General features: G+C 40.6%; 1 protein-coding gene across 1 annotated transcript in view; it reads left to right on the top strand.

Annotated features, from left to right (window-relative positions):
- CSMD3 (CUB and Sushi multiple domains 3) overlaps positions 1–27,685 on the top strand; it is a 1,107,808-nt gene that overhangs the window by 436,706 nt on the left and 643,417 nt on the right. The window contains exon 10 of the mRNA XM_034759587.1: positions 22,608–22,732. Within this exon, the coding sequence (XP_034615478.1) occupies positions 22,608–22,732 (125 nt within the window). The remainder of the gene's footprint in view (positions 1–22,607; positions 22,733–27,685) is intronic.

Below are 27,685 nucleotides of genomic sequence, written 5' to 3'. Positions count from 1 at the left end.
ACATCATTAATAATAATAATCCTTCATAATAAGTAGTGCATCTATAGTGAATTAGCTGGTAATATCAAGCCAGATGTCAGAAGCAGGTGAGCAGGCTCTCCTGAACCCCTTGGGTACACTGGGTCTGCTATGGGGAGACTGTGGCAATACTCAGCCCTTTTGAAAATGTAATTAGCAGAGGAAGGTAATGGCAGATTGCAAGCAATGCAGATTGTTACATCAACTGTGGTGACAATGGAGGCAGGCAGAGCTCACTCTTCTTATTCCCTGGGATACAGATATTCAACTGATAAGTCTGATGCAGTGCCAAGGCAACATTTTTTCTTCAAAGGCTGAAGCCACGGAGCTTGTATATGCACATTGGGGACACAGGGAAGCAGTCAAGTCTAGTTAAAAATAATATTTGGGGGAAAATCCTTCCTGGTGTAACAAGTATCTGAGATTCTTGAATAGGAAGGGATTTTAAAAACAAGTTCACTCTTAATTAATTCTGCTTCCCTGCCCCCCAAGCTGAGAAATGAAACACAGGCTAATCAGTTTATTTCATTTATCCATGCATCTCATGGGATCGTTCTCCCTGCAGTCCTCTGTCTGCCTGCCCTGCATCGCAGCAGAATTATCACATAATCAGCTAACCTATGGACAAGCAGCAGGCATATGCCTGCAGTTGCTCATTCTACCACTGGTCTGCTGTGGCACCTGATGAGCAGGCAGCTAAGTGGACTCTCCTCCTCTTGTCATACCACTCTTCCTGATGGATACCACCAGAAGGAACAGCCAGGTAAAGGAGGAGGAGGCGGTGGTGGTGGTAGGTAATTGAACCAACAGCAGTACAAGGTGAGGAATTAGCCTCCCTCATTCCCTAACCAGCTTGACCAGATTCCCCTCAGCTACTCCAAGTCATCACAACAGCTGACCCAGGCATCTTCAACTGATTTCCCCCCCAACTCTCTCTGTCAATAAGGCCCCTTGAAGTCTGGGTGTTGGGCTGCATGTGATGATTGTGTTGGGTGCTTCTAGTGATTGGAGCATGGTGGTGGGATAAGGAGCCAGTGTGCCTGTCCTTCCCACCTCTCACTGCTCTACGCCTTGCACATTGCTGTAGCAACCTGCATAGAGCTTGGAGAGATTTCAGGTTTCAGGAAGGAAGAGTTTTGAGGAGTTTCCAGGAAATCAGTCTCTTTGCACATGGCTGGAATGCTAGCTGCAAGCATAGAACCTCTGTAAATAGTTCTCTTAATAAGGAGCCAGTTTAATTTTAGAAACATGGAGTCCTCTCTCAAGACAAGGTTCAGGAAATACGGTGGTGGTAGTCAGCCTACAGAGATGCACAGCGAGGAAGAGAGTATGAGTGAAAGGAAAACAAAGCAGCAGCTAGAAATAAAGCAATCAAGCAGCATGGAGGAACTCAAGCCACCAGAAAAGCTTGATTTCCAGATTAAAAAAATAAATACATATCTATCTATCTATCTATCGTTATAATTACGCTAGCATAGGAGCAGTGGAAACAATAATTGAGTTTATATATATGCATCTCATGGTATATAGCTGTCTGTGGGGATAAAGATGAGAAAATTTACAACTATCTCATTGGGCGGGGGGAAGGACAAGAAGTGAGTGAGACACTGTTACCTGTAATAATACCCCAAACACAGGAAGTACTGATAAAGGTGTTGGATGAGTACTGTGACCCCAATGGAATGAAATTGTAGAGAGATACTGTTTTTTTTTTTTTACCCAAAACCAAGATGCAGAAAAAGAAATAGATATTTACATTACAGAGCTGAGAATTGTGGCCTCCACATGTAACTTTGGAAACATTAAAAGTTCCATAAGCAGAGACAGGATAATTTGTAGGAAATGGGTTTCCAGTTTATGGAAGAGATTGCTGAGAGAAACAGATCTAACCCTAGAGAAATGCTTCTAGCAAGGGCAGCTGAACTGTCCAGGGAAAGGATCAAAAACAATAGCCTCTACTGCAGAACATGTACACAGGCTCAAGCTAAAGAAACCCAAAAAGCAGGACAAAGACTAACTGAGGATGCGGTCATCATGGTCTAGCATATATACAAAGCAACATGAAAGGCAGAAAAGGAAAATACCTATGGGCAATGGTGCAAGGGGTGTGGGAAATAGAGCTGCTTTATGTCCCCCTGCCAGAGCTACCCTAGGAAGGGAAAAAAAAAACAAAAAAAAAACCCAGCAGTACATGCAGAAATTCAGGACGCTGAGATTTTCAATGAAGAGGAGGATAACTGCAATGTGCCAAATCTTTATATCAGATCTAAAAGACGCTCAATGTACACACACTGCAGAAGAAGGCTGCCAGCCCTTCAACTGCCATATCTGCAGTTATACTTTTAGGTCAACAACCGATTTGATTTGAGATGGATTGTGCAGCCAGCTGCAAAGTAATCCTAGCAATACCGAGAAGCCACACTAGACTGGAGAAATATGATCAATTGCTAGGAATGTACAATAAAAGCATTCTGAGGCCAGTGGGCAAATTCAGGCTTTCAATAAGAAACCCATGAAACAAGAGATGTTATCACTTGGAATTTATATTAGTTGACACAGAGGCGTACTATCCACTGCTGTACAAGCCATGGATCTGATCACAGTACAACACCAGAACTATCCTCGGCATGACAGAAGAGAGAGAACAGTCACCATGGACCCCATCCAGCATTCTAACAGACTATCAGGACATTTCAAGAAGATGGACACCTAAAGGGCAGGCTGAAGTTTGAAATAGACCCTGCTATGCAGTCCATGAGACTACCAAAACACAGAGCTCCACTGTTGGAGTCACTGAAGAAGGAACTGCCATCATGAAAACGGTTGATACTAGCACAGTGTGTCATTGAGCTAAATGAGCCATCCAGCCAACCGACAAACTTTGCCGTTCCTTTGCAACTGGCCACAGAGGTGTTGCACTGTAAACTGATTGAGGCACTAGAGGGACTCCTAGGTATCAAGACTGTAGTAGATGACATTCTTACTGTAGGAGAAAGTGATGTCAAGTAAAATGACATTCTGAAGCATACTACTAAGCTGCAGCAACTTCTAAACAGGTTCTGGGAGCAGAATATTAGACTGAATGCAGACAAGCTGAAGCTGAGGAAAACTGAGGTTCCCTACATTGGACATGTGTTGATTTCTGAGGGACTCCAGCCAGATCCTGAGAAACTGGGAGTTATTAAGGAAAAATCTAGACCAAAGGATGGCAAGGGAGTCTAGCAACTAAATGGATGGCCATCTAGCTTTCCCGATTGTATGCACACTATCAGAAGTCTAAGATCCCCAGAAATAGTTAATATGCTAGGATGCAGTGCGGGCATTGTCCAAACGCCAATCCAAACGCACCGCAGAGCAACTAGTTTTACAAGGAGGCCTGGGAGCATCCCTGAGGCAAAGCCAGCAGCCCATAGAATTTGCTAGGACAGCCTCTGCAGACACAAAAAGGGGATGTGGTCAGATATAGAAAGATGACTGTGGAACAGATGACGGAGTCTATCAATAGAGATAACATATACAAAAAGTGGGAGACCGGTTAGACGGTCAGTGTGCTTGAAGGACTATGAGGTGCAACAGGCCACACTTAGATGGCAGTATCAGCTGTGTCCCTAGAGCAATGGTTCCCAAACTTTAATAACCTGTGAACCCCTTTCACTAAAATGTCAAGTCTTGCAAACCCCCTCATAAAAATGAATATTTCCAGGGATTTTCTCCTTTACCTGAGTATAAATTATAAAATCAGTGATCTTGGAAATATAACATTTGTTTTTATGACATGCTTATTACATACTATTATTAATTATTAGTTATCATTACAGTATTTTTATTACATTATGAAAATGGCAACACTCTTCCAAGATCTCACTTTCGTAGCTTGCATCACTTTGAATAATCCTGTTATAAGACAAGGCTTCTATGTTTCATCAAGGAGGATCAGATATGAAACAGCATGAAGGCATTTAAGAAGCCAACTCAAAGAGTTCCTCCTACACAAGCATTCAGGTCTTGAGCAGTCCAGGCAAACAATGCACAGAGAGGAGGACAACAAAGAGTCTGGTGGCACCTTAAAGACTAACAGATATATTTGGGCATAAGCTTTCGTGAGTAAAAACCTCACTTCTTCGGATGCATAGAGTGAAAGCTACAGATGCAGGCATTATATACAGACACATGGAGAGCAGGGAGTTACTTCACAAGTGGCGAACCAGTGTTGACAAGGCCAATTCAATCAGGGTGGATGTAGTCCACCCTGATTGAATTGGCCTTGTCAACACTGGTTCGCCACTTGTGAAGTAACTCCCTGCTCTCCATGTGTCTGTATATAATGCCTGCATCTGTAGCTTTCACTCTATGCATCCGAAGAAGTGAGGTTTTTACTCACGAAAGCTTATGCCCAAATATATCTGTTAGTCTTTAAGGTGCCACCAGACTCTTTGTTGTTTTTGTAGATACAGACTAACACGGCTACCCCCTGATACAGAGAGGAGGAGGCACTAGTAAGTCAGTTTGTATTTACATGGCTGGAATGCTAGATACAGTTACAGCATCTGTGTAAATAGTTTTCTTAATGAAAAGCCAGCTCACTTTTAGAAACAAGGAGTCTTCACCTGTTGTTACCCAACACACGATACAGGAAATACCTGCTGCTGGCTGGCAGACAGGAATGAAAGAGCTAGGGAGGGAAGAAGAGCAAGTGGTGGCTAAAAGTCCCTCACTACAGGCAGATTATGAGAGGGAAATGGGGCTGGAGTACAAATGGTGGAGAGGCAAACTGAGAGAGAACAACAGAAGGCAAGAGGGGGGCAGAGTTAGGTTGAGCCACATTTTTCCTGGTCCCCTAACGAATTCTGATCCTGCAAGAAATGTCATTGGAGGACCTCCTCAAAACTTGGAAGCAATGTACATTGTTTTATTTAGGGCTAGTTAAAAAGTCAAGGACTTGTTCTGCTATTCTTCTCTAGGGACCAGACTTTATCTCCCATGATTCACTGCAGTCATGCAATCACTATGATGCATCTCCTCCTGTAATCAAGAGGGAACACCATGGTGCACAAGGAGAATGATAGCACGAAGTGCCTAAACTACAACTCCCATGAGGCACTGCAGCAGCTTTTCAAAATCAAAATATTTTGGTTTTCAGGGACAGGAAAAGGGGAAAATATATTTCATTTGGAAGTTAAATATACAAAAATCATAGAAATCTTATAGTTTTGTAAAAGCTACCCCACCCTCAAACCTTACATTTTGGTCCTAATTTTATCTAATATTTTCCCATATACTGATCACTTTGAAGTTGTGACATTGTTAATACACTATTCTACAAAATAAGAAAAAAAAATCACTAAGTATAGTGAATGAAAATAGATGTATTTTGTTTGTTTGGAAACCAGCTTTATCCTCATCTTTTTCATTGTTCAGCTGCTCATAAATACAAACCCACTTCAACAAACATGTCACCCACCCAATGCCATTTTAAACAAACAAATAAAAACACTAAATTACAGCACTGCTGTGTGTTTTGTGCCGCTTACTTAGGTTTTATTCTGGGAGCACCTTATGCCCTTGTTGTCTTCAGTTATAGCTGAGGAGGCTCATCAGTTTGCAGGGCTGGAACCATGTTAGACTGTAAGCTCTCAGAGAAAGGACCTTGTCTCCTTCTGGGTATTGTAGAATGGCTAGTGTAAGACAATGTTATGATATTATCTTACCCACCATTTTCATAGAACAAGAAGTCTTGTAGTCAGTATAGGAACTCCGACTCTGTAGGAGTAATAGCAGATCAAACATTTTTATTCAATAGACATCCTTAGAGACAATATAAGAAAAGTAGCTTGTAAAGTAAAGTAGAAAATATTTCCATTATGTACTACGCCCCGTGGAAGCAGTTATTGAGTTGGTATCACATTAAAATAAGAGCTCCAGTAACTTCCCAAAGTACAGCCTTCCCACTGGCTTTTCTGTCACCTCAACGATATTCTGCCAAATTGCCTCAGGGCAGACACCTCTCATTTTATCCAGACATTCAAACAACTCTGGTTTGATTTTATTTTAAATATTGGAACAATCTGGTCTGGCAGCTTTTCTTTGGGCAGTCTCTTCTCAGAACAGCTCCTGACTAGTACAACATTGCCTTGTTAACTAGGCCTCATCTGATTCCTGCTTTTCTTACAAAAGTCCCAGACTGGGCCAGCTTCTATTATAATGGATTCCCTTAAAATGAGTCAGCACCTGTCATTCCCCTCCCCCAGTGAAATTAGCTGCTTCGTTCAGCTGTTTGTAAGTTATGGCGAATAATTTAACAATAAATCTAGGTCAGATAAAGGTAAAACAAAACATTTTTTAAAAGCATTTTAATCAGAAATAACTATATTGCCATTTAAACACATCAAGTATCAGAGGGATAGCCGTGTTAGTCTGAATCTGTAAAAATCAACAGAGGGTCCTGTGGCACCTTTAAGACTAACAGAAGTATTGGAGCATAAGCTTTCGTGAGTGAATGCGCACTTCATCAGACACAAGCAAACATATCAACTGATTCATCCCTTGTGTTAGCAATTCCTTTTCTCCTATCACTATCACTTTGTTCCTTGAAGATTCTCATAAACTTCACTTAAGGAACCACTTGGGGGTGTGACTTGCAAAGAAGGAAAAAACCCTCTTTTTGTAGCCACTTGCTTGTTTTTAACTCATAAATATTAGGAGAATGAAGACTGGTTTTCCCTGGAAGACTTGTTAGCCGTCTCAGAAATGTGGATTGTGAGATTTCTCACAGGTTAATTGAAGGAGCAGGACATTGGGATATTAAATGACTGATGTCTTTTCTCTCAAGCTGATCACTTGTTTACATTAAAGGAGTCTCAAAAAAGACACTCACACACACACACACACACACACACACACACACACACACACACATGCTTAGCAGGATGAATAAAAATCTTTCTTCCCTGTTGTTCAGGTTTCACTACCTCAAAACATGTAATATGATCGCCCTAAGAGCTCTCCAGCTGCCAGTCTTCCAAGATAACTAGATTTCCAAGGGGAAATGTCTGTATTTTTTAAAACATAAAAAGCAATTAAACAAATCCCCATCATGTCTTATTCATCACAGAAAAGAAAAATAGAACACAACTCAAACTTAAACCTTAAATTTGATGTAAAGAGCAGCCTTACTGTCTTATGGATGGCCTTTCTTCTAACTACTAGAAGGAGAACAAGAAACTTAAATTGTTAGTAATTACAGCTTTAGTGTGAGGAAGCTGCCGGTCCCCAGCAAGAATTGACTGTGCATTACTTAAGTCAAAAATGCAACATTTTAGGTGGATGAGGAAAAAAAATGTTTGTAGGAAGACTCCTCAGAATCTCCTTTCAATACAGGTTTAACACAGCATCAGAGTATTTTATAAACATTCTTGGGTTCTCACCTGGCCAGTATCCTGTCACCACTTTCCAGAGCCTTTTAAGTGTGCTTGTTGGGACCAAGGGAAGCATTTTATTCTAGCCATAGTAAGTAATATGGCAACTGACTGCTTTCCCACAAACATGTTCTCACATATCCTGAGAAAAGTTGTAAGACAAGCTCTGAGACAAACTGCAGAATTTTACAGTGTCCCTTGGGATCTGACACAATGCGCTTACTGTTTTGGATATTCTTTTCTGATGTAAGAATCCCCATTGCTGTGTCTTGACATTTTAAAAGCTTTGTTTCTTATTCTAAATGCCTATTTGAGCATAAAGGTTGGAATAGACTCAAGGCGACTCACTGCTAGTTGACAACATTTCATATCCTGAAATAGATGTTTTAAATCAGAAATAAAGTTTTTTGTTGTTGGTTTTTTTTTTTTTTTTTTCAGTGGGGACATCTCTGGAATCTTACCTTTAAGTCTCCTAATTAGCCTGTCTTTACTATCCTCAACCAATACATGCTCATGCTTTTTATCCTTCAATGAAATGTGCACAAGGACCACCTTGCATGCATCACATTGCAGGAACTATGGCCTAAGATAGGGATAGGACTAAGTTAGTTATGACCCTCCCCTTGTTAAGGAGACTAGACACAATGTCCCCCAGTACACTGCTGTTTCAAACAGCAACAGGTTAGTGCTCATTAGGAACTGTTTGTGCACAGTATCTGAGTCCACATGAATTCTTAGTGCCCAGCCCACTAGGGTGCTGTAGATTTACACCCCAGCTTGCCATGCACTAACTCTCCTTACAGACAAGCCCCAGGACACCATTGTGTGGTAATTTTGGTAACTGTTGATTTTTTTAAATGTTAATTATGTTTTATCTGGCCCCCATTACCATCATATATGTGCACCTCACATATATATGAGGTAGGGAAGTACTATTATTTCATTTTACAGAGGTTGGACTGAGGCACAGAGAGATGAAGAGTTGGATTTTAAAAGGTATTTAGGTGCCTAAGATGCAGAGATGTGCTCAATGGGATTTTCAAAAGTGTTTAGGTACCTAACTCCCATTGATTTTACCAAGGTGATTTTGAAAACCTTTTAAAAATCTGACCCTAAAGATCTTGCCCAAAGTCACACATAAAAATTGTGGCAGAAAAGGAAATTGAACCTGGGTTTATTGAGTCCTACGCTAGTGTAACCCACACACCCTCTGGGTGTGGTGTTCTGTCCCATCAAGTGGCACCAAACATACTAAGAGAGAGAAGATTAATGAGTCTGCTCTACAGCCTTAGCTAAGGGGCATATAGATTTTAGCTCATGCAGTAGAGGCTCATGCATTTAGCTCCAGAGATCCTAGGTTCAATCCCACCCACCGACAACCGATGTCTGTCGGTGTTACACGAGCACCACAAGCACCATCCTTTTAATTGAACTTTGTCATCCATAACGATAATCTCTGCTTTCATAAAATTAGTATTAAGACATGTACATCCCTTTCCCTTCCTATGATAGCTTTGAATATGTAAACAAATTGATTGCTAGTGCAAGTTTCACAGTGAATTTTCCTAAAGATTTTTCATAAACACTTATGTCACATCCATAATCAGTGTGCCAAAGACTATATTGGAGAAACTGAGTGTCATGCCATGCCATGCGGGAATTGGCACCTCTGCCCAAGGCACTCAATAATCTGTGGGTAGTTTTGAAAGTTTATTTTTATGCTTACAATTTAAAGTACTGGAAAAAGAAGAAAATCTCTCTCTTGTGAGAAGATTGCATTTTCTAACGTTATCAATAGCTGTACAGACCAGTGTACCAGTGTAACTTTCAAAGATTCAGCTGTAGTAATTGTAATGCTAAAAACTAGTTGATATTTTTTTTTCTGATATGTCCCATGTACTTAGATGATTTTCATTTGTCATGGTAGCCTGCAGTATGTATGCATATAGAATCATAGAATATCAGGGTTGGAAGGGACCTCAGGAGGTCATCTAGTCCAACCCCCTTCTCAAAGCAGGACCAATTCCCAACTAAATCATCCCAGCCAGGGCTTTGTCAAGCCTGACTTTAAAAACCTCTAAGGAAGGAGATTCCATCACTTCCCTAGGTAACCCATTCCAGTGCTTCACCACCCTCCTAGTGAAAAAGTTTTTCCTGATATCCAACCTAAACCTCCCCCACTGCAACTTGAGACCATTACTCCTTGTTCTGTCGTCAGGTATCACTGAGAATAGTCTAGATCCATCCTTTTTGGAACCCCCTTTCAGGTAGTTGAAAGCAGCTATCAAATCTCCCCTCATTCTTCTCTTCTGCAGACTAAACAATCCCAGTTCCCTCAGCCTCTCCTCATAAGTCATGTGCTCCAGCCCCCTAATCATTTTTGTTGCCCTGCGCTGGACTCTTTCCAATTTTTCCACATCCTTCTTGTAGTGTGGGGCCCAAAACTGGACACAGTACTCCAGATGAGACCTCACCAATGTCGAATAGAGGGGAATGATCACGTCCCTCAATCTGCTGGCAATGCCCCTACTTATACAGCCCAAAATGCCGTTAGCCTTCTTGGCAACAAGGGCACACTGTCGACTCATATCCAGCTTCTCGTCCACTGTAACCCCTAGGTCCTTTTCTGCATAACTGCCGCATAGCCATTCGGTCCCTAGTCTGTAACAATGAATGGGATTCTTCTGTCCTAAGTGCAGGACTCTACACTTCTCCTTGCTGAACCTCATCAGGCTTCTTTTGGCCCAATCCTCTAATTTGTCTAGGTCCCTCTGTATCCTACCCCTATCCTCCAGCGTATCTACCACTCCTCCCAGTTTAGTGTCATCTGCAAACTTGCTGAGAGTGCAGTTCACGCCATCCATATAATTTCTGGAGGCACTATGTTTGCACATGTTCATTATACAAAATGGATAGAACTTAGTCCCAGAAGTACCAGTTAGAATTGTATCTAATCAGCCAGGTTTTGAGAGCCTATGATCTACAGTGCTCAGCATTTGTGGTTGATCTGCCAAGTGCCATATTTTACTGTGACTATAAAGTTCTACTTAAAATAGTTATAATATTGGCATTATCTTGTGCATGATTATCTACTGCCATCTGGTACTGAAGTTTGTGTCTCTAGCGGTATAAACACTATTTTTGAAAGTAATTTACAGTTTAACTAGGATAGAACAGGTGTGGGATGGAAAGGAGGTTATAACTAGGAACAATGGGATAAAATTTAGAGCAAGTAATTTAGATAAAAATATCAATCTTAGATCTATTAGAATGTAGAGCAGTTTCACATAGGCAATGGTGGAAGCTCCATTGTTTGGAGAATTGAAAAGTGTGTTGGCCAAAGTACTAGAAATATACTGTAGGGAATAATCATTCAGTGGAAGGGGCACAGATTAGAAGACATTCATCTTCATTGTCCACCTGGAGTTTAGACAGCATTTTAAACACGGAATAGATGGAGAGGAAATCCTATTCAAAACTTGTCACTAATCCCTGCATTACCTCCCAGCTCCTTTCCCTGCTTTGTAGCTCACCTTGCTGTCCTGTCTAGATACTTCATTCTTCCTGCACTCAGATTAGTTCAGACCCTGCCTCCAGGCTGCCCTCAACGAACACTTCCCCACATCCCATGCATGCACATTTCCCACTCCAGGCTGTGTTTCATGCCCAAATTTCCCAATCCCAATTTTGAGACTGCCCTCCCGCCAGAGTTCCCTTCACACATACACGTTTCTGCTTGGCCTTCCATATTCCTCCCATACCTCTGTCTGGAGTGCCAACCTACCCACCTCTGGTTATTCTGCCGAGACTTCTAGAGATCAGGGAGCTTCAACATCATCTTCTAAGAAGATTGCTGATTGGTTAATAGGGTGGAGCTTGGCCGTCTAACCACTCCCGCCCGGGTACCATGCTGACACTGGATATATACTGTGTCATTGACTCTGGTATCGGCCATGGGACATCTGTTGAATTCGGCACCCATGACTTTTGTGTCAGTACTGACAGTTTCCACACCATTGGCATAGAAGGTGGCATCAGACCAGCTCTGCCTTTCTGTTACAGATTCCTCAGTAGTTCAGGGGCTTTCTGTGACTATGGCTTCTTCCTCGTCGTCTTCTGTTGTGCCCATGGCACTGTCTAGTTGGATTGCAGGGCTTTGGCACTGTATTCCACAATGACCGAGTGAACACAGAGTGCAGAGTTGCAGCCAATGTCCTTTTCAGTACTGATGAGCTCATTGGTGCAAACACTATCTTTGACACCAAAAACGTCTATGCTACCGACCTCATGATCAGGCTTGGTACTGACCTGGGCTCTGGCACTGTCATTTGTTCTAGTACCAGATGGAAGTGTGATGCCTCTTCCAAGGAATTAATTACACATTCATTAACAATACTGATGCTGTCCTCGTATTGGGTCTCAGATGAGGCTGATCATTCATTTGCCCTGTCTGGGACGGAGTCTCTGTACAATGTCCAGTTTCTCTCACTGTGACACTTACAGAAATTGAGTTTGCTGCCTCCATAAGGACAGCATACATATCAGCCTGTTAGGTTAGTTGAAAACTCACACTTCACTTTAATACACAGCACTGAGATGGTTTTGTGGTAAAACAAGACTAAGTTTATTTATAAAAAACAGAGATTTAAGTGATACTAAGCAAGAGAAAAAAGACTGGTATGAACAAACAAACAGTGGTGCAAGTATGGCGGTCCAGTCCGGTCAGCTGTACCACTAAGATATTTATAGCCAATACTCCGTACCGGAAAGACATAGGAAGGGCAGAATGTGGAGTCAACAGATGGCCCCATGCTTGCAGTTCCTCTGGTGCAGCTGTACCGCCCCGACCCCTGCCCCCACCCGGTCCTGCAGTGGGGCTGCTGTACAGAATCCAGACTGGAATCAGAAGATGCAGCTGCGTGGAAGGGCTGGAGGCAGGGCTGGGGTTGGTACAGCTGTGCAGAAGGAGCTGCCGGCTTGGGGCCGCCCAGTAGCCCCACGTTCTGCTTCTTTCATCGCTGCGATTCTGGAGAGCCCTGCGGATCAGAAGTCTCCAGCACAGTGGGAGGGGGACAGAGCCCCCTCCCAGATAATGTGGGATGGATCATGGGGAGGGGACAGGGGGCCCTGGGCTGGGGGCAGGGTGAGAAGGAGTCCTGTGAATGGTCACGTGGGGAGGTCATGTGCCCCCGCATTTTGGTAGCGCCCCCACCTTTGTGTCCCTCCCATGAGTGCAGCGTACCAGTAAGAAATTAATTCTATTCATACCACTGCAAAAAAACAAACAAACAAAAAAACCCGGTATCTAGTGTCTAAAGTTTAAGAGATTACAGGCTTGGTCTCAAGCAATTTTTCACCTATAGTCAATTCTCAGAGACTTCTACCCACATGTAGTGGTAACAGTGGTGAATGACAGATCTTGGAAAGGAGGGTATCAGTCTACCTCCAAGGACAAAGAATCTAATAGGCTGGACTTGATGGGGAGAAAGGTTTACACAACTTCATCTTTATAGATATGCATTGCAAACCAGCAGGTGCTCTTATCAATATATGACTTGCTTAATTTGGGTGCTGTGTCCAAGTTCACAGATAAGTTGACAGACACCTCCAGAGAGGAGTTTAATGTATTTATTGTGGATGGCCATCTAGTGGCCAAAACTTTGTTGTAGTTGCCTCTAGACATGGCAGATGTTTGTCCAGTATTATGGCATTAGCTGTGGCCATTAACATGAGAACATCTTCACAGTTGCAAAATTCCACTATAGCTGCAGATTTCATCTGAGCTTAGAGGACTTACCTTTTGGTGATTGCTTTTTGTTGTTGGAGAAAAATGATAAGACCCAAGCTACTTTATGTTCATTGGGAATTTACACCGCAGCCACAAGGAGACGCCATTATGGGGGGCATCTGCAATAGCAGCAATATTGCTCACAGAGTATGTTCAGCAAGTTGTCCTTCCCTACTAGACAGCAGGATTTCTCCAGGAAAGGACATAAATCACAGAGGAGGAGAGCCTTGGGGGTCTAACTTTAGCCAAACAGCTTGTCCACCATCAACATTGAGCAGGCAGCCATTTTGACTTTGTGGTCCAGGATATCATTCCAGCTATGACCTCCATGCCTCTATCTCCCCAGTTTGGGGACAGGCTGTGTCACTTTTTTGGTGCTTGGCACGCACTACCCATGGCCAAATGGGTCCTAAGCACCCTGAGATCGCGTATGCCATTCAATTCCTGTGGATCCCTCCTTCCCATCACATTCCTCTTCAGAGACCCCTCTCATGAGCTACTGCTCTTTCTGCAGGTCCAAATTTCGTGTGTGCTGGGAGCTGTAGAGGAGGTCCCTCTGCAGCATCGAGGAAAGGGATTCTATTCTTTGTATTTCCTGGTCCCCAAATCCAAGGGAGGGATGAGACCTATCTTCAATTTATGTGGCCTCAACAAATTCATCACATATGAGAAGCTCTGTATGGTGACTTAGCATCGATCCTTCCCATGTTAAATCACTGACTGGTTTGCTGCCCTGGGCTTTCAGAATGCTTATTTCCATGTGACAATTATCCTAAACCACAGGAGGTTTCTGAGGTTTGTAGTGTCAGGTCACCACTATTGGTACACTTTGCTTCTCTTTGACCTAAGCTCCTTACATTTTTACCAAATGCCTGGCTGTAGTGAAAGCATACCTCAGAAAGAGGAATTCATATTTTCTTGTACCTTGACAATAGTTTAGACAAAGTCAAGTCCAGAGAACGTGTTCTCTCTCATGTTCAGTTCACATTATGTGTCCTTGATCATCTGCAGCTCATCTTGAACAAAAGGAAGTGTTACCAACTCAGAAAATCAACAAGAAATGCACCCAACCATATTTACTTGTACCTTTCTTTATGGATAGAGAAGTTCATTGTGTTCCCTAGAAATTCAGACTTTGTTTTCCCTTTGCAGATAAAGTTACAGAGAAATGCAGGTCAGGGCTGCATTTTTGGACTTCTCAGGCCATATTTTAAGTCCCACGCTTTTTAAGTCCTGTGAATCCTGTGAAAATTCTGACATATAGAATGTTTCATTACTGTCTGAATTCCCTGTGTAGGCAATGGTTCAGTAGCCATCAGATTAATTTAGTGTTTTAGGGTTGTGCTGCTTGATTCATCTTGTCTTTTTTGCTTTATAATGGTAGCTGTTTTAACAAGATTTTATTCTGTTCCCCAGTTCTGGACACTGTGCAGTGGCTTCTTTATTTATTTTTAGATGTAATCTATTTCAAGCTTTTAAGCCTTTTAAAGTTGATCTTCTATGTGTACTATTTTCAGGCTTATTCATTTCCCTTTCCAGAATAGTATTTCATCACCCACCCTGTATTAACTGCCTTCATCACCTCTCACACTGTCTGTGATATAGTGCAATATTGGTTTTTTTTGTATTCCCCCAAACTATTTATACTTACAAGATCAATATATGTTAGCAGAGGAGCATTTAATTTCCAATCTCATGTAACCAGCTGAGACTGACTACTACATGACCCTGACTTCTGAAAAAGTATGACTCTTAATGATATCTACTAAGATACATTCATATACTGGTTTGGGGTCTATGTCTTCAAAATCATATTATTTTGACTGAAATCTCCACTTCTCTCACCCATCTATAAGTCTAGATTTTCATGACCTCACTATTGGAGTGGTTTGTCCCTTCATATCCATGGTACTTCTAAGATCATCTTCCTGATCCATCATTGTGACTGTGTCACCCACTTTTTGAGCCACCTTCACTAGCTTCTTCTCTTCCGTTGCCTAACCTGCAAGCTTCTTGTCCTTATCAACAAGGCCGTTACCAGCAGAGATCCTCCCTTCGTATTCACTCTTGCATCTCACTGAATTGTCTGCTGCCACCTCCACTCACCAAGCAGCCTTCATCACCTGTTTATTCTCCTCTTCCAAAAGCCCCTTCATACTTTCTGCCATGCTACTCCTTATGCATGGAAGGCCCTTCCTGAACTAGTCCAGCAAGCTATTATCCTCCTTTCATGAGTTTATCTATCATCATCAATATTATTATTATTTTATGTTTAATTATGGCCCAGGAGCTCCTGGTTTCTGTGACTCCAGAGTACCTCATGATGTCCAGGTGTGATGTTGCAGGGATTTGATGTGGGCTAACCCAGCAGCCAGGTCATTGCTCCATCTATTCCCCTTCCAGGGTTAACAGAAAAGTCTCTGAAACAGGAAACCCCAAAGTCTAATGGCTTTTGAGCCTAGTCCTCAATCTCCATCTGGGGCCTGTGCTACTTGACCTCTTCTCTGTCTGATGCCTGTACCTTCCCACCTAGTCTGGGGAAGGATAGGGGAAACTGAGCCACCCTCTCCTCTGCATTCCAGCCCAGGAATTCAGGTGGTTAAAGACTATTGCTTTAATCCCTCTGCCATTCTCCTTGGGCTGCTTCTACCTTTGTCCAGCTTCTTAAAATCTTCCCCAGGTCTCTGGAGCCTCCTGGAATCTATGGTTCCTCACTACTTCTTCTTTGCCGGTTATGATGGTACTCCTTCAAAGCTATTCCCAGCCTTTATCGCAGCAACTGGGCTGTGATGAGTAACTGCATCTGTTGCCTGGGAGCAGTCAGTCTTTCCTTTCTCTGAGCAGGAGTTTCCCTCCTCAGCCCTCTTTCCTGGAGATGGGTTGCCTCTTGCCAGAGGGTAGTCTATCTTATCCCTCTTTTAAACAGAAGCCCCTTCTTCAGCCCTCTCTTTTTCTCAAGAGCTGGAAGTTATATAGTGTCAAGCAATATCTCCCTCCTTCAAGCAGGAGTTCCCTCTCAGCCCTCTCACAGGAGCTAGGGTTATCTCTCAGGCCTCTTTGCCTTAGGTTAATCAGTCTTATTCTTTTTCAAATGGAAGTTCCACCTCCAGCCCTCTTACTGGTTGTGGCTGAGGTTGTGCCAGTTCTCTTCAGCTGAACAATCTTCCAATTAGCCTTTTCCCATTGGAGGGTTCAAAAGGCCAGTCTTCTCTCACTGGTGTCTGCCTGCTGTGATGGAGGGAGGCAGCTTTTGAGCTGGTTCCTTTTTCCAACTGCTTCTCAGCTGGTTCAGTGAAAGGGGAGCCTTGTCCTGTCCTCTCTGCAAGGCTTTGGTCCCTTAAATGTACAGTATCAGGATTTCTTCCCCAAGAGCCATTCCTTAACAGGACCCTTATATCTATTAGGGCCATTCCAGGGGGTGGGGTGGGATGACCACTAGACACTACTGCCCTAGATGGAAGACTACCCCGTGACACTCCCCAAACTGGATCGGGGCCCAATTGTGTTAGGTCCTAAAGCAATTGGAAAATGATCCTAATTTTCTACAAGTTTCACTCCTCTTTCTTCGGTATAATTCTTCCTTAATGATTAGCTCCATCATGTTTGTACTTTAAATTTCAATAGTTGAAAATGGAAGTGTGAGCTGTGCATTCTGCACTTGCAGCCACTCCACCCAGATCTTTTGACTGTCAATTGAATTGAAACAGGCAATAAAGAAATAAAGCATATTACAACAATCAAACATGTGCACAAATAAGGAATGCAGTACTTACTCCTTAAAGGCCATCTCTTGCAAGGCACTGAATGCTCTGAACTCCCATTCACTGCAACAGGAGTTCAGACCATTCAGACCCTTGCAGAATCAGATTTAGATTTATAAGAGCTGAGTCAAACGAGCAGATTGAGTGAGCTCTTCTCCCTGCTGCAGCCTCTTTGTACTGGTAAAGGAGCCCTAAAAGCCCAATATCTGGCCATGGAGGATTCCCCCAGAGCAGGAACTATGGAAGATATCTGTAAGGGTGCCTCCTGAGGACTCTCTCACAAGTTCTGGCATGCTGGGGGCCAAAGGGGCATGCCAGGGGCAAGGCCCCAGCATGCAGTTGTGAAGATTTCAGGCCACAGTGTGGCTTATCAGGCAGCCCTGGGAAGCTGCCATAAATTAGATGGTGGACTGTAATTATGCTGGGGGCCACTCCAGCACAGAATCTCACCCATTGTATAGAGGATCCTGTATGCCAGATCCAGGTGAACTAGAATCCCATTATTTGGAAGCAAGAATATTTTTAAAGGAAAATTTAGTTAAGAAAACATCTAAGATGAATTAATGGGTGCTGATGTAAATGGTGTCTGATTTGTAAAATTAACAAATGCAACTTGCTGGGTTTTTTTCAATATAAAAGGTATCCTGTACCATACAATGTTTAATAAAAAATAACAAATACTGACATAAAAAAACTTAAGGATACAAGTGAGCAACTATACAAAGATGAGAAAACATTTTACATTTTTACAAAGGCAACAAATATTTTGTAAAACATACCAGAATGTGTATTATAACCAAAGATTACTCCTCTACCTTGATAAGGTTGAATATGGGGGATGGGAAGTAAAGAGTTTGCAAAACTAGTGGTACAATAATAATGAATGTATCGAGATACAATACAACCTGTTTGAAATAAAAGGTTTATTGTGTGTAATAGTGCAGAGGTGGAAAGTACATAGTGGGTTATATGTTTAGTATTTTAAAATTTCATTGACCCAGAGAGTGCAATTATTTTAGGCACTGTTTAAAGAAAATACTTAAGCAAGTATGTAATTTTAAGCCGACAATTAGTTATTTTAAGTCAGTGGGTCTGCTCACATGCTTAAATACCTTGCTGCATTGGAGTTATAACACTGGTCTACAATTTTTGAGAAGTCGTCTACTTCAGAGATAAAATGTGCTATTTATTATGTACTTTGATGTGCTGAATTCAAATATGACAATTAAAACAACTGATTGGCTACTGTTTCTAAGATATTTAAGTTTTTACATTTTATGCCTATGTATATTGTGTAGATAGTAGAGTTTTCATCATAAATTGTAAACCTAGGTCTTTTCATGTGTTTATGGTTGCTTTACATGATAATATTTCACCTGTCCTGTTTATGTAACACTTTAAAAATCAGCAAAAGGGTTATATAAATAAAATTTATTATGAAACAAAATGCAAAAAACTATTATGTACATAGTTTAGTCCTATTCAGTGTCTACTCGGCGCTTCTTGGCTTGTCTCTTGTATTCATTAAATGGAGCATCTCTTGTCGCTGTCCAGCAATAGTCTGCAAGCATTGATGGGCTCCATTTTCCCTGATAGCGTTTCTTCATTGTTGCAATGTCCAGGTGAAATCGCTCGCCATGCTCGTCGCTCACTGCTCCGCAGTTTGGTGGAAAAAAATCTAGATGAGAGTGCAAAAAATGTATCTTTAGTGACATGTTGCAACCAAGGCTTTTGTCTGCCTTGAGGAGGTTTTCCACCAACAACCTGTAGTTGTCTGCCTTGTTGTTTCCGAGAAAATTTATTGCCACTAACTGGAAGGTTTTCCATGCCATCTCTTCCTTGCCACTCAGTGCATGGTCAAATGTATCATCTCAAAGAAGTTCACGAATCTGAGCACCAACAAAGACACCTTCCTTTATCCTAGCTGCACTTAACCTTGGAAATTTTCGACAGAGGTACTTGAAAGCTGCTTGTGTTTTGTCAATGGCCTTGACAAAGTTCTTCATCAGACCCAGCTTGATGCGTAAGGGTGGTAACAAAATCTTCCTTGATTCAACAAGTGGTGGATGAGGAACACTTTTCCTCCCAGGCTCCAATGACTGTCGGAGTGGCCAATCTTTCTTGATGTAGTGGGAATCTCTTGCATGACTATCCCATTCGCAGAGAAAACAGCAGTACTTTGTGTATCCAGTCTGCAGACCAAGCAAGAGAGCAACAACCTTCAAATTGCCACAAAGCTGCCACTGATGTTGGTCATAGTTTATGCACCTCAAAAGTTGTTTCATGTCGTCATAGGTTTCCTTCATATGGACTGCATGACCAACTGGAATTGATGGCAAAACATTGCCATTATGCAGTAAAACAGCTTTAAGACTCGTCTTCGATGAATCAATGAACAGTCTCCACTCATCTGGATTGTGAACGATGTTGAGGGCTGCCATCACACCATCGATGTTGTTGCAGGCTACAAGATCACCTTCCATGAAGAAGAATGGGACAAGATCCTTTTGACGGTCACGGAACATGGAAACCCTAACATCACCTGCCAGGAGAGTCCACTGATGTAGTCTGGAGCCCAACAGCTCTGCCTTACTCTTGGGTAGTTTCAAATCCCTGACAAGGTCATTCAGTTCACCTTGTGTTATGAGGTGTGGTTCAGAGGAGGAGGATGGGAGAAAATGTGGGTCCTGTGACATTGATGGTTCAGAACCAGAAGTTTCTTCCTCTTCCGACTCAAGTGAGAATGATTCTGGTGCATCAGGAACTGGCTGTCCTTCTCCGTGGGGTACTGGGCGTATAGCTGATGAAATGTTTGGATAATGCATAGTCCACTTTTTCTTCTTTGACACACCTTTCCCAACTGGAGGCACCATGCAGAGGTAACAATTCCTGGTATGATCTGTTGGCTCTCTCCAAATCATTGGCTCTGCAAAAGGCATAGATTTCTTTTTCCTGTTCAACCACTGGCGAAGATTTGTCGCACAAGTGTTGCAGCATATATGTGGGGCCCACCTCTTGTCCTGATCTCCAATTTTGCAGCCAAAATAAAGGTGATAGGCTTTCTTAACCATAGTGGTTATACTGAGCTTCTGTGATGCAAAAGTCACTTCACCACAAACAGCAGAAGTTATCTGCACTGTTCACACAAGTACGAGGCATCTCTGCTCACTTTGGCTAAACAGAAATGCGTCCCTTTGCAAAATCAAACACTGACAAATAAGAGAGCATGACACTGTATGATTTCTAGAGCTGATATAGGGCAATTTGTTCAGCAGAGTGATGTAAGCTTCGTTATGATTGCCTCATCCATGACTTCTAGGAATAACATGATGCAATTCATATCATGTATGACGCAATACCAGCTTCAGATTGCATCATTCATTGTTTTGCCTAAAAAGCAAGTACTGTCCAAACCCAGTCATAGATTTATTCATAGATCCAGTCAAAGATGTATTTTAGTCATTTCTTGTTTAAATTGAGATCCCTTCCCTTTATAACTCACTTATCCTCCGCCATTCCCAAGTCAAGGGTCGTATATACTGACCCAACAGCATATCTTGAAAACTAGAGCCAATCAACAATTTTAAGCATCATTTTCGTTCTGAATGACCCAGAATTAGTAAAGTTTGACTACATTTATTTCAGAAGCATTTTGGCTGTAGAGTAGTGAAATTAAATATGCCATTATTATTGTTGTTGCTGTTAAATAGTTATGTTATGCCATCACCCAGAAGCCCCAGTTAGGATCAGGATTCCATTGTTTTAGGCATTATGCAACACACAGAAAGAAATAGGTTCTTTCCTGCAGAGTTTATAATCTAACAACATAGTTTTTGTTAATCACGGTAATGAAATTAATATGAAATATGTGATCTTGAGCAATACAAAATTAAACCAGTTTTAGACAACTACTATGGCATATAATTCTTTATTTAAAAAGAGCACTGTATATATTACCAAAAAGAAATGACAACAAAAGTATAGTGGGTACCATTTGGAAATAGACATTTAGTCCATTATGTTTACTCTCACATCAGTGTGTTGTAAGCTCCACTGGGCATAAACAAGTTTTTTGTTCTGTAGCAGTGAGTAGAACATAACTGAGGCTCCTAGATGCTATGATAATATAAATAATAATTTATAATTTGTAATAATTGTGGTATTATCAGTATATAGAATAGAAAATATCACATAAACATGGTATATTTTATTTTCTGTCATATGTGTTTTCCTGGAAATTAAAATGAAGCAAAAACCTGCCAATATCTCATTTTTTAAAAAAAATTAAAAAAATATAGGAATTACTGTCTTCCTGCTTTTCAACTTCTACAGAGTTCTGCTCTGCCCTCATTCCAGATCTTCTGGGAATATTGTGTTCTTTTGTATTTCTCAAATTAAAAATTAAAAAAAAAAACTCTTTTAGACCCCAATCATGCAAGTACTTCCATATTTGAGTAGCTTTATGCATGTGAGTAGTCACATTGGGTTAGTGGAACTGCTCACCTACCTAAAAATATTTTGTGATGTTGTGGGCTAAGTTTCATCACAAATTTTTAACCTCTGAAAACAGGGGTAACATGGGGAAGAAGGGAAGGGGATGGTACTTTTCCAAACCCCTCCCACAAAATAAGGTGCACCCATGTGAGTTGCTAAAATGTGATGGCACATTTGTGCAGATATTCAGAATATGATAGAGCCTGACACTTTGCTAGAGTCTTTGATATTATCTCCTTGACTGGGGGTGAGGGGTGAGGAGGGAGGGAAATAAGTGGTGCTATTTTCCAAACAACATCCACCTGTAGAACCAAAACAAAATGTCACTTACAATACATTGTGCTCATCTGTGATTCTCCCACATCTTTCTTACTTCAGGAATGGAGTTGTTACCAATGTTGACATTAAAAAATGTCATTACTGCATATTTGACTTAACATCTCACTGAGGTGAATGGGACAGATTACATCACTGAGTTATTGTTCCAGGCTCTCTGCAGCCTCACATGGATGTTTCTACGTGGTTTACATTTGGTCACATTATTTAGTTGTTCTTCACAAACAGCTAGAGACTTTTTTTTTAATTAAATCTCTGATTCTAGAGAACAAGATAGTGGTTTCAGAACACCATATTAGGTCCATGCTGGCTGTTTTTTACTTCTGTTTTCTTTGTTTATTGGAAACAAGAAGGGACTTTTACCTTTAAGAGCACAGACACAATCACAATATGTTTACAGTTGTGGCTTGCTAGGTTTCCTCAAAAAAAATTTTGAGTCAGCTTTCCATTGTTTGGTTCCTGTTTCCTTCTCTGTGAAGTCTGAAGCACCAAAGGTTACCTCCATATATGAAGAGCAGGCAAGCAGTATCCTTTTGAAGCCAATATTAACATCATTTCATGAATAATAGCAGTCAACAGATGCCCCCAGAGATGCTTTTTTAGTTTTCTCCTGTTCTCTTCCATTATGTTAAGAAATGTCTGCCAGACTAAACAATAGGTGATTTTTGTGTCCATTTTGGAACTCCTGTTGCCTGCATCTGTGACACCTGATACAATTTTGGATAAGAAAGAAGAATATTCATTATTTGTAAAACTCACCTCAGTATATTCTTTTTTCCTCACTCTGATTTTTAGCTTGGGAGCAACAGTACAATTCTCCTGTGATGAAGACTATGTGTTGCAGGGGGCAAAAAGTATCACCTGTCAGAGGATAGCTGAAGTGTTTGCTGCATGGAGTGATCATAGACCCATGTGTAAAGGTAAAGACAAATTCTTAAACTATTATCACGGTTTGTTGGTTTTCACAATTACTCTTTTGCATTGTTTTACATTTGAAATGATGTCACACTGAAATAATGTTGCATTGTTTTTTGTTTTCTTTTGCAAATATATCAATGTTTTCACTCCTCTTTTCCTTATTTCTTTAATGAGCAATCCTTTTTTGTTTAAAATGCATGTGATGTTACATTTGTTTACCCATTTCTTGAATAAAACCTGACAAATACAATTGGTTTCCATTGGAGGCGTCCTACCATAAATGAGAGCCTAATGGAAGACATTCACTTTAGTAAATAAGTAAAACAGATGACTGTTCAGTGACCTATGATACAAATTTCATGTTTCAAACTTGTGATTATTGTGTATGCAATCACTAGTTCATAATGAATGTCCCATATTTCAAAACTGTATTGCTTGAATGGTTGAAATCCATCAGGAAGATTGACCTTTGGGTCAACTCTAATGGGAAAGTTAAATATTAGGATTTCAATGTTTTGGTGCTCAGCAACCCAGGATGAAAGAATGTTCCAAATTTCAGTGTTCTAGGCCAATGGGAAGATGGATGTTAATTGTGTCAGTCAGTTTGCCATACTCTGCATGATATAAGTTATATTAAATAATATTATTTCATAACTTGACAAAATTAAGAAGAATAGCCTTGAACAAAATGAAAGGACTTTGCGTGAGGTACTGAATTTTGTCACTATATCCATGGGCTAGAAAGCCTGGGGATGTGAGTGAGTGAGTGAGTGAGTGAGTGAGTGAGTGAGTGAGTGAGTGAGTGAGTGAAAGCAAACAAGCAAACAGGGCTGGGGGCTGAGCTCCGACCAAAAAGAGCTTGAGGACTGACAACTTCAGGTAGAGCACATTGACAGAGAAAGATCTTTGGGTGTAGCTGAAGAACTGGAGCTAAGTATGGCTTGTTGAATTATGATTTTTGGACTTTATGTTCAGGCCTTATTGAACGATTGTTTGAATTATTTTGTGATTAAGGGCTCTGAGGTTTGTGTAAATTTTAGTTGATATTAAACCAGCCATAGAAAGAGGATGCTGTAGGTTGGCTATCTGGAATATTTAAGTGTCCCACAAAATGGGACTCATAGATGCCTGTATTGTCACACCTAACCACAAGGGGCTGTTCAATAAGTGGTCACACCAGTACAGTCACTCTACCAGAATGTTGATTGTATATTGTCACTGTCATTTCTTTTTTCACTTAAAAAATTCTATTAACGTGTAGTAAAATGTTATCAATAGTAATGTATACCTACAACACTAAAATACATGCATGCCATTCAGGAAATTCTGAAAGGCATTACCGACTAGCTTTTTTGTTTTTTCAGTCAGATGTCCTTCAGCCACCTGCTAACTGTCAGTAAACACATTTCCTTGCATTTCTCTGTGCAGTGAGCCTTTAGAAGTGTAGCAGTAAATTTCTGAATAAATTAGTATAAAGGAAAACCAATATCTGGGATTTATCTTTGATAATTTCTACAAATATAACTACAGTGAAGAATGCATTGTGCAATCATTGACATTTGAATAATAATGTAAAATAAAAAGGAAGCTTAACAACCAAGCTAAAAAAAAAAGATAGAAAAAGTTTATATCCATGGGGAAAGGTACAGTTGCTGATCATCTTTGTGCATGTATATAGGTACCATGTTAACTAAATATATTTCACAAGACCAATTAATTCAAGGGTAAAATATATAACTGATAACTGAAGAGAGAGTGTCATTTACATCCTTGTGCTTGCCTACTTAGTAAAAGTAGTACATGCTTTTTTCAGAGCAGATGAGGCATATTAAGAAAGTTATTAGCGGTTAATATAGTGACATATGGTGAAAAGACAAATAGACAGATGGTATAGATATAGCAGTTTGTCATACAGCACATGCTTTATAGTGTTCATTAGTTTCATAAAAGTACCTTTGACACAAATTTGGTTTATTCTGTGATTGATTAGCAGTTTTTGTTATACTCTTGAATTGAATAAAGTCTTCAGATTATAAACTAAGTTTTTTCTACACATTAATAATAATTGGCTCTTTGAAGGTCTATACATAAAATGTAAAACAAATATTTTAGAGGGATCACTGTTAGCACAAATACCATTTTGATAATAAGGGTGCAATGGAAGCAACTGCAGAAATATATGTACGCCTCTTTCGTCAATTTACATTTGTGTGCACAAGCAAGCATTTGAACAAAGCAAGCAATTGTGCATAAATGCCAGTTTGTGCAATAAATAGATGTTTTCATGTGTCAGTGAAGGGTTCTGTAGGTGCAGAGGGTACAGTTATATTTTAAAAGATGCATCTGTTGCTCTCCTTTAAAATTTCAATGGAATGGTTTTGCAGTGTCATGTTTGATGTCCTCCCTGGATGTCATCTCCTATAGCTCTTTTAGCGAATTTATGTAAATGATTATACATTTGCAAAACCAATTCAAAGTACACTTTTGAAAAAATGGCAATTTGAATATTAACAATTAGTTACATTTATGTTCTGGGATTGCTTTGAAAAATTTTAAACTGAAAATTTCCAATTCCATTAAATTCATTTGATTCAACAACATAAATCCTCCTGACTAGTTCTCACAGGGCATATGAGTGGCTGATAAAAATGGAAGTTTTAGCTCACTTTAGAAGTTATCAAAAATACCAGCTGGAACTGGCAAAGGATCATATTTGTTAAAATAAAAGTTAGAATGAGTCTGAAGCATTTCTGCAGGAGAAATAAAACGAGGTGCTCCAAAGAAAGAAAAAAACCTGATACATCACTTATAAAATATAGACAAACACATACTGCTGTAGATTAGGAATTTCCTGTAACCCTTAAGAAAAGGACTAATTTTCAGACTAATGTTTCCTTGTAGGGCAGACTAATTTCTGAACCCGCAGGTCTGTGGCAGACACTATAAAGAAGGAGTCAGAATTATGCTGGAAGTCTTATTTCAGCTGGCCCTGCCTTGTCCCTACTGGCAATTATCTCTGTTTTCTTGGCCTACCTTTCCAATGAGTCCCACCATCTCTCTCCAATATATCCAGGAGGCTGGTTGGCAGTGAGGAAATAGTGTAGAGGAGCAGGAGGCACTTTCCCTGCTGCATTTCTGATGACACTTTGAATGCTCACAAGCCAGGAGGATAGCAAGACAGTTTTGGAGGGAGAAGGAAGGAGTGCAAGGGTGGAGCTGGAAGCGAACCATGACTTTGTGTATGTGGAAGGAGGTGGGGTTCATTGAAGTTGGCAGTTTCTGAGGGTACATTGCTTATCCTTCATACCTCATGAGGATATGGGATACTCATCCTTTTAGTGCTATGGATTAAGTTATATAGAAATTGGAAAGATTTAAAGTTCAGACCAAATTAGAACACTGGATGTGAATTTCACACTCTCCAAACTTTGGGAAACCGATCCAATTTTTTTTACAATACCCCAAATCTAATTTTAACAAAGAATATTCTGTTCTTGTACATTTTTTTTTGAAGAAAAAAAAAAAAGAAGCTGCACTGTTGTAATGAAATACTGCTCTTACATTGTGTGAGATATGCCATATCTTTTCATCCGAAATCTTGATTGGTAGCTCCATGCAGAGTACACTGGAAGTCATAAAAACATGAATTGCTGTGGTGAGGTTCAGATCTGAAAGAAATGCTTGCAAACATCCAGCATGACACAAGGAAATGAAATAATTTGACAATCTGTATCCTGGGGGATCCCAGGAGTAGTTAGGGATCAATGAATACCTCCAAACTGTGCACCTCTTTGACACATGATTTCAACAAATTCTCTTAAGAAGAGATCAGAAACCATAACTGTCACACCCTCAAGATCATTCCCCAGTGTATTTTCATCACCCGCCCTTTATCTGCATTGAGAGTTTGTCATCTTGGCCAAATCCAAGCCCTCGCTGTGGCCAGACATTGGGAAAGCACTGACACCAAACCTTTTGAGTGTGATGAAGATACTGGTGACACTGCAGCTCATATAACGATGCTAGTTCCCTTATAATCTAAAAAAATGTTGCCTAGAAAGATGACTGAACAAGAGCCTGGCTTAAGCCTGCATGATTGCTTCCTTGGGCAGAAATGTAAACCACCCTCTGGAATCTCAGAGAGGACAATTCAGGTCATTATATAGAAAAATCCTCCAGTGCAGAAAGGAACTGCAAACAAGATAGCAAATCTTCATGACAAAAGGGCCTCACCACAACCACAGTAGTTGGTGAGATGGCCAGTCCCAGGCACTGGATTCTTGAATAAAGGCTTAATGAATGCTCTTTCGGGAAAAGCTTGCTTGTTTTTATATGTCGTCTTGGTCTAGTAGTGGTTGATGCCAGTTGATAAACTATTTTGTGTATGTTTTCTTCTAACTGTTTTCTTCTAGGACATTAACAGATCGATCCCTTAACTTTGACCTGGTGTTTGAGTAAATGACATAAGTGACATTGTTATTTTGTATGAGCAATTTTGTTTTCAGTTCAAGAATTCTTCCAGATTAATATATTTTGTAATATTTGAACCATAAACCTAAGTAGAGGCTCTACTTAGGTTTTGACAATCCCTTTCTGATTGTTCCTAAGAATTTAGGGTTAAAAGTGAGCGACATTAAAAAGTGGGTTTCCTCTTTGTTTGGTATCTGATTAGGTTTTTTTGGACCAGATCCTCAAAGATATTTTGGAACCTAACTCCCAATGGGAATTCGAGGATCTGGGCATTTGTTCTTTGTTGTTTCTGTTGTTTTGCATCCCTTTCTGGTTCTTGTAGATAATTTTACATCTACTTTGTTTCATCAGTAGTTTTTATGCAATATTCCTAATGGAGAGCAAAATTTTGAGCTAGAAGAAAAGTTCTTAAATGCGGTCTGTGCTAGTTGTAGAAGATTTACACTTGACTCCAGAACAGTATAGCTGAAGTATAGGGGGGAAAA

Source organism: Trachemys scripta, chromosome 2, assembly GCF_013100865.1.
Source record: "Trachemys scripta elegans isolate TJP31775 chromosome 2, CAS_Tse_1.0, whole genome shotgun sequence".
NCBI classification, from domain to species: Eukaryota; Metazoa; Chordata; order Testudines; family Emydidae; genus Trachemys; species Trachemys scripta.
Note: the sequence above shows the minus strand (reverse complement) of the source record. Positions and strands in the feature narration are given on the sequence as shown.